Source organism: Vipera berus, assembly GCF_964194415.1.
Source record: "Vipera berus genome assembly, chromosome: 4".
Classification (NCBI taxonomy): Eukaryota; Metazoa; Chordata; class Lepidosauria; order Squamata; family Viperidae; genus Vipera; species Vipera berus.
The window spans coordinates 79999061-80012492 of record NC_138206.1 but is presented as its reverse complement, the minus strand read 5'-3'; the positions used below and the strand labels follow the sequence as shown (position 1 = coordinate 80012492).

Below are 13432 nucleotides of genomic sequence, written 5' to 3'. Positions count from 1 at the left end.
CATATAACTGAGGGCTTGAGTTAGGAAAAAGCCCAAACATGGCAGCTCCCCCTTGAATTTTGCTTCCAGAGGTGGGAGTCTTTGAATGGATTGGTGTCTACGCCACTGGTGGCATTGCCACCCCATCCTGCTCCCTGTCTGCAGGTCGGTGCAGGGCTGAGTGCTGCTGAGGTGGTAGCTCCAGGTTCAGTGGATGTCCCCAGTGCTACAGGTTCCAGATCCCCCCCCCCACTGTCTCCCCAGCTGCAGCTCTAGGAGCTGGTGTGTCTGTGGGACTCAAGTTTCTCTTCCCTTAGTGAGCCAAGGGTTTTTTTCATCAGGTCAATAGCTTTCTCTAGGATCCAGTCTGCATGTGGTGCATCCTCTTCACTGACATGCAGGGAGCTCTCCATCTCTTGCTTCCATTTGGGTTGGTGGCTGCCCCATCTTGGTCGGGGGGGAAAGTTCCCTTTCCATGGGGCTTCCCTCTTTCCCTGCCTTGTTGTTAGACATTGTATTTTTTGAAAAGTCCCCCAGTAAGGTTCTTCCTTCCAGGTTGATTCTTAATGCAGATCCTATCTAATATGAGAACCCACTTCAATCCACATCTTAAGAAAGAAAAACTCTTGGAGATGAGGTTATCCAAGCAGGAAGTTTTACTAAGACATAGATGATAGAGGGCATAATAGACAGGATCTGAGAAATCCCTTCACAGATCGATATTTTTAAATGTCCCCAAGCAAGCCCCATCCCAAGTTCATTCAGTCAGTTCCGGATCAGCCAAGTTCCATGTGGTAAGCCCCTCATGGGAAAAGGAGAAACATTAGTCCATTCATAGCAGAATTATCCCCCCCCCATTCAATCCAGAGAAACAAACCAGATTCTAGAGGGATTTATTCCCCTCCCCCTTTCTTAGTTGCCTGTAAGATGAGAGGGAAAATGCCTCTCATTTATCTTATTGTGATGGATTGCAGGAAGGCAGAATAAACAAAAAGTTACATCTAAGGAAAGGAAGTGAAAGCAATAAAAACCCATGCTTGTTCCCTCTTCTCCTTGGGAATGGCAGAATCCAGGGGGGTGGGGTGAGATTTCGGTTGCACAGAAAAGATAGTTAGAAATGAAATATAAATGGATTCTGACAGTTTGTAGCTTAAACCTGGAAGATTGAAGATATTTAGACACATTCTAAATCTACACCTTAACTGTTAGTTTATTGATTGTTTTTGGAGATGAATACTGAGTTTACTTTTTGTCCAATCAGTTGGGAGCAAAACAGAAAACCCTTGCATTTGGCCCAACTATGTGATTGATTCAAGATAAAGTATATTTTTATATTGAACATTATTTCATCAAGCAAAAATTTAAGTAGGTAAATATTTTGTTTTTAGGTAACAGGAAAAACATACTTCAATTTTGCAAAGCCTGCAAAATATATCTTGAGAATTCGCACAATTGGACACACTGTGTGTACAATTTCAAAAGAAATGAATGGAGAATGGAGTGAACCTATTGAGTTTGGTAATTTATTTTTTCCTTAATTATTTCTCCTGCTTGATGCTAACATTCCTCTTAATAGTCAGCTGGTGGTTAAGAGCTTCCTACTATCGAAATGATCATTGAAAAATAAGATAATATTAATATATTTAGGTAATTCCCCAATATACTTTGGTAACAAGGTTTTAAAAAATTCTCAGACTATGAATTCTACTTTTAATTCAAGCAATCTTAGAGTAGATATAATAAATTTAAATTCTCCAAACATAAAAAATCCTATTTCTGCTACTATATTGAAGAATTGTAATAAATAAGTTATTACAGTTTAAATATGTTTATGTGAATAAAATTCCAATTTAAAGTAAAAAAAAATTAAAACATGATAACAACCTATTCCACTACCATGGGTCATTTGGCAACAATTATTATTGTGTTTCACTAAGACGCTAAAATACATAAGATATTAATGAAATGTGAAAATTAATACTTGATTTGGGAGACTCAAAAAACTATATAACTAAAATGTATAATAGGTTATTAAATTTAGATTTAGATTACAGAATGTAATTCTGGGTTACAGAATGTGATTGTAGGAGAAAAGAAGGCACAGCTGGAAGGCAGAGTAAACACATCATCAGTTTGTAGTTTTTGTGTTGCCACAAAAGATCCAAGTCCAGTCCCCCTTGAATTCCATTGACCCTTATTTAGTGCCAAATTAACACTGAACGTTAGTTGACAAAGACTAGTGCTGTGAACTTAACAAACACTCCTGGTTATTTGCTCCTGACACTGATATTTGAATAGAATTGGCAACAAATAAATCCATACTGGCATAAACAATTGGAACTAATTTGAAATTAATTCATCACAGATACTTCATAGATGCTCATTCACGTAAAACTGGCACATCTGACAAATAATTTTCACCAAAATGTTGGAGTAAGAAAAGGTGAATAGTACCTATAGAATCTGTGGTGGCAAGATAATTGTAAAGCAATATATTTGTAAGAACCAGTCCTATCACAAAACCAAAGATTGTCATAAATGCATAATTAGCATGGTTAAATCTATTTCTTGAATATAACACTGAAACACATTGGAACTATGATTACACTCTTATTATCAGCATGTATAGAGACCCAGTGTGGTACACTGGTTAAGGCACCAGGCTAGAAACCAAGAGATTGTAAGTTTTTTCTCACTTTAGTCAGAAAGCCAGCAAGGCAACAGCAAATCACTTCCAAAGTCTTGTCAAGAAAACTGCAGGGACATGTTCAGGCAGTTGCCTAGAGTTGAGATTGACTCAAAGGCATCAAATATATAGAGATACAGTATATAGTTAAAATAGTGATTGGTAAATTCTGGAAAAGATTAGTAGTGTTATCATTTGAAATATGGTATTGTAGCAAGGCTGGCTGAAAGGCTTTCCAGGAGCCTGCCCGGGGAGAGGGAAGCTTGGACACCTGTTGCCAGTTTTGGGCACGGCAGGCGTGGATTGGGCGGAAGGAAACAAAAAGGAGGAAAGGGGGTGGGGGTGGCTGCTGTTGTCGGAGAGAGACCAGGTGAAGTCAAAGAGGGATTTGAGGTTTTAGCTGATCCCTTTCTGTGAAGGAGAGGGAAGGAGAGAGTAAGAGAGAGTGAGAAGGTGGAATTTTACTGCTTTCTTTTGCAGGGGGGATATCCCGAGCGGAGGCAAGAGAGAGAGTGAGAGAGAAAGTTACTGGGGTTGCTAAATTTAGATTTTAACAATAAAGGAAAGTGGGGTGGGGTTTTGACACCAACAAGACCTGAGGCTGCGAGCAATGACAGAAGAGAAGGAGAGGCAGGTCGTTACTGCTTTGGAGACTAGCGGCCATCCAAACTTTGATTATTGTTACTTGTGCAAGTTATAGACATTATGGGGAGTTGCCCTTGTGGGGTGAGCTGTTACTGCAGAATGCTGACTACCTTCGTTCATGTTCCTATTGCTGCCTGGAGCTGTGGTTTCCCGACCCCACTTGTTTCCAAACGGTCGCTGTGAAATCATTGACTATTGCTGCTATGACTGCCTGGGGCTGTTAAATACAGTCATGCATTGACTATTGGGGCTAGGAGCTGGTCATCTTTGTTCCTGAAAGCCCCCCCCTTTGACGACGAGAGTCTGCCACCTCACTTTGCGTGAGCTTCTGCTACAAAAGACACTTTACTAAGGCCTTGAGATCACAGCTGCAGAGTGCGACAGAGGGGAGCGGGGCTGGGAGGGCCTGGGCTTTGGCGGCCTCTGAGGGGGTAACCCTAAAGTATAGTAAAATCTGGATCCATAATTCCTTTTGAAAAAATTAAAATTAACTTTAAAAATGAAAAAAGATCTAATGACCAGTGTAATATGGGCTTGGAGTGTGCACACACACACACACAAAACAACAGAAAAATATGAAAACCATGACAATCCATTTGTTTCTGGCATCTTTAGTTTGTGATGTAATATTCTTTTCTTCATTGATATGATAATCACTTCTAATGCCAAGGAGATATTTGTTGTATCCCATCATAATAAACAATAATAAACATAATTTTATTTTTAAATACTATTTATTTATTTATTTTATTTTATTGGATTTGTATACTGCCCTATTCCCGTAGGACTCAGGGCGGTTTACAGGGCAGTTGAAACCATGAATACTAAAAATTAAAAACAATTAAAACAATTAAATTAAATTCAAGCCCCATGAGTAAATCTAAAACCCAGTTAAATTAACAACCCCACAGTCTGGACCAAACAGATCGAAGAGCCAAGTTTTCAGGTCCCGGCGAAATGAGCAAAGGTCGGGGGCAGTCCTAAGTTCCGTGGGTAGTTGGTTCCATAGGGCAGGCGCACCCACAGAGAACGCCCTTCCCCTGGGAATAACCCGCCAGCATTCATTAACCGGCGGTACCCTGAGAAGGCCCTCCCTGTGGGGGTGCACAGGACGATGGGAAGATGATGCCGGCAGCAGGTGTTCCCTTAGATAGTCCGGACCCAAGCCATTTAGGGCTTTATAGGTCATTACCAGCACCTTGAATCTCACCCGGAGGGTAACCAGAAGCCAATGTAGCTCACAGAGAAGAGGTGTTATACGGGAGTATTGGGAAGCTCCCATCAAAACTCATGCGGGCTGAATTCTGCACCAGTTGAAGCCTTCGGGTGGTCCTCAAGGGCAGCCCTATGTAGAGGGCATTGCAGTAGTCTAACCGGGAGGTCACGAGCGCATGAGTGACTGTACGTAGAGCATCTTGGTCCAGATAGGGACGCAACTGGCGCACCAAGCGAATCTGGGCAAAAGCCCCCCTGGTCACGGCTCCTATATGATCTTCCAAACTGAGCCGTGAATCCAGGAGGACGCCCAAGTTGCAAGCCCTATCAACGGGTGGTAATACCTCATCCCCTATTGTTAATGATGGAGAAGGCTGGTCAGCCCGAGATGCCGGTATGAACAGCCACTCAGTCTTGTTAGGATTGAGACAAAGCCTGTTTCTCCCCATCCAAACCCGGACCGCCTCCAGGCAACGGGACATCACGGTGAGGGCATCACTGGGTTGGGTCGGGGTGGAAAGAAAAAGTTGGGTATCATCAGCGTACTGGTGATACCCCACCCCAAAACCACGAATGAGCTCACCCAGCGGCTTCATGTAGATGTTGAACAGGAGGGGAGAGAGGACCAACCCCTGAGGGAATCCACAAACGAGAGATCTCGGGGTGGAGATTTTATTATCCCAATAAAATCAAATTACTCTTCCTCCCTTCACAAATATTCCCAATTCCTTATCAACTTTATTCTGAAGATAATGGATTCATTTTTAAAAATACTTTTTACATTCTTTGATGGTAGCAGAAAAACAACAAGATTGGTTTTGCCATTTTCTTAGATCCAAAATGACATCCACACTGAAAGTCACCAGCTAGCCAGAGATGGGGAACTATGGCCCTTTTATGACTTGTGGACTTCAACTCCCAGAATGATTAATGATAAGGAAGCTCTAAATTCAAAATTCTCCTTTTGGATTATTAGTTTTTCTCTCAAGTTTTAATGATGCTTTGAATTTGAGACAAGATGATTGGATTGCTAAAAATGGAGGGACACCAATCTAGACTATATTACTGCTAAAGCCAGTTTCAAAACAAAGTTTAAACATTTCCTTCTCCAAAATCTGCTGCCACCCCCCACCCCTCAAACTCACAGCAGATTTGAAGAGCTAAAATTATTTTCTCCACTGAAGGATCATTTTAATGAGAAATTTCCTATAAAATACCTGATACAGGTTGGCTGAAAACATGAAAATGAATACATTTGTAATTCTGTTTAGTGTTCACTTGCCTTTCTTAGATGAGCACCTAATTTTGCTCTCCTAAAAAAAAGTAGCGGCCAATATGTACATGATTTCCTAAATAGAAATGTACAAATCCGTATTTGTTCCAATTTGTTTTATTTTCCTGCTAATACTATATTTATATATAGCTATATTAAAAATTATTTCATTAACTATCCATATTAAAATAATGGTACATTTAGGGTCAAAGGTATCTGTTGGCTTTTTTTCCCCACCAAAAGAAAGGGCTGCTTCTTCATTGCTCTGTAATCATGTGTGTCTGAATATCTTTAAATAAATCAGTATATGAATACTAAGCCTTGCTATTGTTTCAGGTACTGATCCTGATACATTCCCTACACTGCCTTTAGTCTTTGCTGCACTTGGAACCATGCTAATAATTGTGCTCTTGACTTTGATTTGTAAAAGGTAAAATTTAATTATTTTTCATTGTTATGAAGACACAGAAAACAGCTTTCACTTTAGCATCTTTTTGTCCTAGCAGTTGATAAAACTAGCCCTTTAAAAATTCAAGTGCAAATCAGCACTTCTTCAGCATAACGGTCAACTAGACAAGATGCAGTTATTGAGAAAGATGTAAAGAATAGATGTTTTTACCTACGCAAACTTTACTAAGTTTGTATCTTTCCTTAATAAAGAAAATTGTTTATGTGACATAACAATAAACATAGATTGAATACAACCATTGTTACACAATAATTAGGTTAAATTTACTTCATAAGAAGAGCAGAACAAAAGAATCTAAAGAAATGGCAAGATACATTTTGCTGATTACTATGGATATAGGTCTAACAAAAACCTATCTTCTGCATTAGATCTTTTTTTGTAACAGATACTGTTCTTTTTATTTATTTTTATTTCAGTGATTTCTCACTACTTTTTCTTATCTTGTTCCTTTTTTTCTCAGAATGATTTTGTCCTCCAGTTGCCTGCTGTAGGAATTCCTCTTGGCTGTTGTCCTCAGATACCTTTTTAAAATATACTGCCTGTTTATTCTTTTCCTTTGGTGCAATTGGTTTGGGTTAATAAAGGTTCAGAAGAAAGCCTTTTCTATTTTAATGGGACAGAATCTATCTGAACCCTATGCTTATTTTTGCATCTAGTTTTCTAAAAGATGGCTCAATGCACTTATTGGTTTTTCTAGTGTTTTTTGTTCTGCTCAGACCCTGTAGGATTGATACAATTAAATACACAGAATTACTAGTCTATATTTTAAAAGTATGTTGTGTCAATGCTGCTGCACATTTTCAGGCAAATATAGCAAGTTATTTCATGAGAAGAATATGGGATAATGCTCCAAATCTTTCTTTGTACAGGCACCACATATGGGAAAAACTTACTGATCCAGTCCCCCAACCAAAAGATATGTGGCAACATGAAAAGAATGTGGAGGTGGGTTCGAAATATGCTAAATAAAATGATCTGTAAAGTATTTTATGTGTACATGAACAACTCTTTCATACCTACTTTATAATTTTAATGCTAAGTTAATAATTGGTTCTTTTTTTATTTGTGTCAGTATAAATAAAGAACAGAAATGTACTTCTAGCTATGAACTTTTAGCATCCTAAATGATTCAGGACCAGATCTAAGGACCAAAATCTATGAAGAATTTTTTTTCCATTATGAATCTAGCTTAACAGAAAAGTTATTCTGAAGATATATTAGCTCCACAAACTCAGTTATCTAGTACACAGGAGTTTTCCTGCATAGCCCAAGGGCATAGAATTGCTCTCCCTAAGAGTGTCTTGTCCTCAATCTGAGTTTTGGCAAATGGCAAAAATTCAAGGGGCACACATCCTGTTCTCTCTTCCTACTGGTATTCCCCCCCCCCAACATTTGTCCTATAAGTTGTGCTAGCAGCGACTAGCCCAACTTATCCACTGTTTTCATGGCAGATGGTGACTGGAAACTGGCTTCAACTGTGCCAGTCCAAAGCTTCACCACTTCATCATCCTTGGAAGACTACTTTATATGCAATAAAAGATAAGGGTTTTGATATGTGTATTTGCAATGAGCTGTGATGTAGAAATGAGAACAATCATGACATTTAGGAATTAATGCAAGAATATTTTCTTTTCTTAGAAGTGGGTGACCCCAGTACCAATAGGAAGTGAATCAATAACAGTGGTTGAAGAAATGACTGCCATGTCCCCCAAAGTATGAGGCATTGTCCACTACAAAAAACCCTACCCTAATAAAATAGTAAAAGAAAACCTGTGTATATGTGTATGGTTTATCTGTTTCTTTCAAAATATGAATGCATTTGTATAAATTCAGACAGTGGGATTCAAGATAATGATCTGTTACTAGAGGCTGTCAAGCAAGAGCTAGAGCAATTATTTTCCCAAGGTGTCACATGAGAAACTGGGAGTGGGTGGAACTAATAGGAATGTGAAGGTGTGTAGGCATGCACACACATACATAAATTGAATTTAAAATGCTGCCTTCAAAATAAAAGCTATCCATGTTGTCCAGACAAGGGCAGCCAAAGGGCTGGATGTACCCCAGGAGCCATCAAATGCCCAGGTGTGGCTAGATTTATCTGTGCACATACAAAGGGCAGAGTTTACATTCACCAACTTGCTTTGTTTTTTTTAAAACTTTTTTCCCTGTGGATGCCTAGATTTCTTTTATGTGTAAAAACAGGGATAAATCTGTTATTCATTCCTGTCATATGGATCAGGGTATATAGTCAACACTTAATATATTGAATGGATTTCTACCATTCTTTGAGTCACAGAGGGTTTCTCCCTCGTTATTGTTAAGACACTTTCAGACATTTGATTAAAATGAAAAACACTGAATAATTATTCCCCACTTTTGGAATACTGGGAAGATGAAATGCCTCTTAACAAAAGAAATAAGCTTTTCCTCTACTCTCTAAAAGCCTTGAATTCCAACTTCCAAAAAAACTGTACAAAAAATAAAAGTTGAATGTAGGAGAATTTGCACAAGCAAATTCTGATAGTACTTTGGACCAAACAATCATTAAGGGAAGGTACAATATATACTCATAGATAAGTCCATTCACGGATAAACTATCTTTTTTTTTAGATGTTTCTGTTTTCATATTTTCAATAACATTTATTTTTTACTTGGCTTATCCAAGGGTGGCACATTTTTCATGGTATTTTGGTTCAGTTGATCTCTCTGTGTGTGTATATATAAGCAATAACATCAGTACTAAAATACATATTGTTAGCAAAGTGCTTCTTGAGTTATCAGGAACCTACACAGGCAAAAGCGTACTGAGAATAGTAAGAGTCACACAGTAACCACACAGATACACTGAGTTGTGATAAACAGAAAAATACTTTACTATTAGGGGTAAAAACAAAAACACAATCCGAATAAACAGTCCAGGTCATACACGAATAACAACAGATAAGCAACAGCAACAGTTCAGGGAGTATCCAAAATACAATGTCTTCTTACTGGTCTGAAGGTCAAGTACACAGTTCCTAAGGTTTAACACAGTAGTAAGCCAAAAAGCAAAAACAATGAGAGCAAAGAGAGAGAGAGAAGCCATGTTCCTAGCTCCCTCTTATGGCCGTTGGAAAAACTTACACACCCATTGGCCAATTAGCACCTTAAGGTTATAACATCATGGTTTATATATTTCCAACCCAACCAGATAGGCTATAACCATATGCCTAACATTCTCCCCTTTGGGTAGGATAATATATAACTTCTTATAATCTTAGGCCAATCTTTTCACAACTAGCCTTGTGTTTAACAGCACTTTGGACCTTAATGAAATGGTCTGCGATATTCATCAGTTGAACAATATTCTAGTTGTATTAGTTTGTCCTTGACACATTGTCTGACATTTAAGTAACGAAGATCTGTATGTTTGGATCTTGTTCTGACAGCAGCGTTAATTGCCATCTTTATCGCAGCTTGGTTGTCCTCATATACAACAAATGGATCCTTTACAGTTAAGCCCATGTCCAACAATAACTGTTTGTACACCAGCAATTCTGTACATAAAACCGATAAACATGAAAATTTGGCTTCCATCGTAGACAGGCTTATGTGCTTCTGTCTGATGGATTTCCATCCAATTATAGAATCACCCAACATTATAGCCAACCCTGAAGTTGATTTACGAGTGCTTGTATCAGAGGCAAAACTTGCGTCTGCATAGGCTGTGAGAATTAACTCACGATTTGGCTCTAAATATAACGAGTAGTGAATAGACTGCTTCAAATATCTCAATTCCCGTTTAGCCACTTGCCAGTGTCTGAGTCGGTTCACTATTGTATCTTGCTAATTGGTTGACACTGTAAGAAATGTCTTGTCCAATTACTCAGATACATAAGACTACCTATTAAGGATTGGTATATAGTTTTATCAAAAACAGGACTTTCAATATTAGTGTCCTTAAAATCCAGAGCCATCGGAGTCTTTGTTGGTTTACAAAGCTCCATGTTATATCTTTTTAACAACCGAGTTATTTTACTGGCTTGTGAAACCTTGAAACCTCTATTTGTCTTTACAATATCTAGCCCCAAATAGTGGCTTATTTCCCCTAGGTTTCTAATTGTAAATTTCTTTTGCAAACTTGAAATGATGTTTTGTGCTTTTTGCTCAGTTTTTGTTATTATTGCAATATCATCAGTAAACAGCAGAAGTAAAGACAGTACTCCGTTATATTTTCTCCTAAACAAACATGGATCAGCATTACTGGCTACAAAACCTATCGCATCCAACTCATTGACTATACACTTATTCCACTCAAAACCCAATTGTTTTAAGCCATAGAGGCTTTTCTTTAACTTCCAACAATCGTTTTCTATATTCTTGGTCACTCCTGGTGGTGTTCTTAAATAAATGGTGTGTTGTAATGGAGCATGTAGGTATGCAGTTTCTACGTCTACATGATTTACTGTATATCGCTTTTTTAGCCACCCACACTAAAGCTGCTCTTAATTGCCCTCAGACTAGGTGTAAACACCTCATCATAGTCCTCGGTGGTTTGAGCAAAACCTTGTGCTACTAATTGTGCCTTATGGGTAAGTCCCATCTACACCCTTCTTTGCCTTGTATATCCATTGCAACCTATTGCATGCTCACCAGGTGGCAGTTTTGCTTTTCCGTAGACCTTTAGATCCTGCAAATACTTTAACTCCCTATCCATCGCAGCCTTCCATGCTTTCTGTTCCTTTTCAGGATACATCCTAATTTCATCATAATTAGAAGGCTCTAAGTCAATTTGGCATATCACACTGGCCTCATAGCGATCAGTGGACGTCTGTTGCGCGTTGAACGCCTAAGTTGTACGGGGCTTTGTATTGATGTCTCTTCTTCCTCCTTTATCTCCCCTATCGAATCTTCATCTTTTACAGGTACAGATGTATTATCATTTCTAGTTATGTTATCAGGGGAGTTTTTAAATACAAGAGGATCAGTATTAACATTTTCTTGCTCTGGCCTATCCCAACCAACGTGCTCAAGGAATTTGGCACTTGCACTACAATATATATTAGTGGTGCCTTGTTCCCAAAAACGATAAGATTTATGGTTGGATTCATATCCCACAAAAAACAATTGCCTTGCCCTATGCTGGCCTTTACTCCTGAGTTGTGCAGGAATGTGAACCCATGCTGGGGTGCCAAACGTGTGCTGGTAACCCAGGTCTGGTTTTCTGCCATGCCATAACATGTATGGTATTTTACCGGTAGAAGAGTTCACCACGACATTTAGGACATGGTTTGCACATTTTGCCGCCTCCCCCCATAGTCTACCTGTTAAGCCAGAATCTGTTAACATAGTTCTTATCATAGCTTGTAACGTTTGCCCACGTCTCTCAACAAATGCATTGTGTTGAGGCCTGTAAGGGGGCTGAACGCTTGTGCTCAATGCCGGCTGATTGTAGCATATCTACAAAACGCCTGTTAGTAAATTCAGTGCCGTTATCAGTTATTATACACTGAACTTTTCGCTTTGTTTTTCTCTCTACAAACTTAAGCCAGTTTGAAAAATGTTGGAACGTGTCTGCCTTTAAGTAGGTAACAAAACCCATAACGAGAGTAATGATCCATGATGCTCAGGACAAAATATGATCCCCCTAAACTAGGCTTCATGGGGCCGATAAGATCTGCAAATACAACTTCCAAAGGGACAGTGGTCTTGAAACCGTTTAACCTGTTTGCAGGAGTTGCCTTGCTCTTTTCCTGATTACATGCATTGCAATTCAGGTATCTCTTTCACTAATTCAATAGTCCTACGTAGTGTGGTAAAGTTCACATGCCCTGTCGATGAAGCAAATGTATGCACTCATCATGGGGCTTCTTGTTCTCACATATAGTTAGCATTAGTCATATTAACCGGGTTGCCAGTGAGAACAAACAAACCATTTTTTAGGTTGGCAGTAACACAGGTTCCATTCCTCTCCATAATACATTTCTCCCCCTTGAATGTCACCACAAACCCAGCCTTAACCAATACCTTTACAGATAAAAGGTTAAGTTGTAGTTTCTGCACATACAGCATTGGTAAACGTTCGTCAATATATGGACAGTATGCATTACCTTCACCAGAGGCCTTCATCCTCCAACCATTGGCCAGTGAAACATGTTGACTGCTGCGTTTCATATGGACAAAACCCTCTTTGACTTTGGTGATACATTGAGAAGCCCCACTATCAACCACCCACAGATCGTTGCATATGGTTGTTGGTTCACCAGAAACAGCCAAACCAATGTCCTTCTTTGTCTTCCTACTGCTATCCACATTCTGTTTTCTACCCTTCCTACAGAACCTAGCTATATGCCCTTTAGCCCCACAAGAATAGCATTTCTTAACAGTATAAGCAGTAGTATACTGATGTTCCTCTTGTGGAGATGGCTCTCTCTGCTGGTCTCTGTCTTGCCTCCTTCTGGACTCCTCCAGCAATCTTCCGGTTATCCCTGGCAGTGTTATCTCATCTTTGGACAGGACTTCCAAAGAAGATATGTATGCATCATAACTGTCGTCTAAGGAGGACAGGATGATATAAACCTGATGCAGCTCTGAAAAAATCAGTTCTCATGTAGTTCTTGCAGAGTTGTCTTCATGAAGTTCAAATGGGCTAACATATCCCCATTCTTTTGAAGACGAGCCCTAAACAGTTTACATGTGAGGTGTATGTGTGCGCCCACACTATCACAAATGTAGATATGTTGCAAAGTGGCCCAACACCTAGCAGCAGACACCTCACCATGAATATGGACAAGCTGCTGGCCATTCAGTGTTAGTCCAATTATGCATAGAGCTTTTTCATTGTCACGGTTAAACTTGGCTATCTTCTGTGCATCATCCTCATCTTCTGGATCCCAAGCAGTCACATCTGGAGGGTCATCAACTACAGCCCATAGTCCTTCCTTGCGCAGCAGCAAGCAACACTTTGTCGACCATGTAACATAGTTGGTCCCATCCAACCGGGTTATCCAGGAGATGCCTGACAACTGTTCTTGTGCCATTTTTACACCGGATAGCTAACACAAACTCAGCTATGATACTGTGTGTACTAACTCTCAGTACATATCTGGGCCCATAACCAATGTTAGCAAAGTGCTTCTTGAGTTATCAGGAACCTACACAGGCAAAAGCGTACTGAGGGTAAGAG

The 13432-nt window shown here is 39.4% G+C and overlaps 1 protein-coding gene across 6 annotated transcripts in view; it reads left to right on the top strand.

The window, feature by feature from the left end:
- LOC308667294 (interleukin-5 receptor subunit alpha-like) overlaps positions 1-8043 on the top strand; it is a 63235-nt gene extending 55192 nt beyond the window's left edge. For 3 of the 6 annotated variants that reach the window (XM_081326454.1, XM_081326455.1, XM_081326456.1), the window contains 4 exons: positions 1368-1497; positions 6135-6228; positions 7137-7212; positions 7906-8043. In XM_081326454.1, coding sequence (XP_081182580.1) covers positions 1368-1497; positions 6135-6228; positions 7137-7212; positions 7906-7986 — 381 coding nt within the window. In that variant the 3' untranslated portion in view covers positions 7987-8043. Of the gene's footprint in view, positions 1-1367; positions 1498-6134; positions 6229-6727; positions 7213-7905 lie in introns of all 6 variants that reach the window. The other 3 variants (XR_014026254.1, XR_014026255.1, XM_081326457.1) reach the window with 3 other exon arrangements.
- Positions 8044-13432: the final 5389 nt, after the last annotated feature.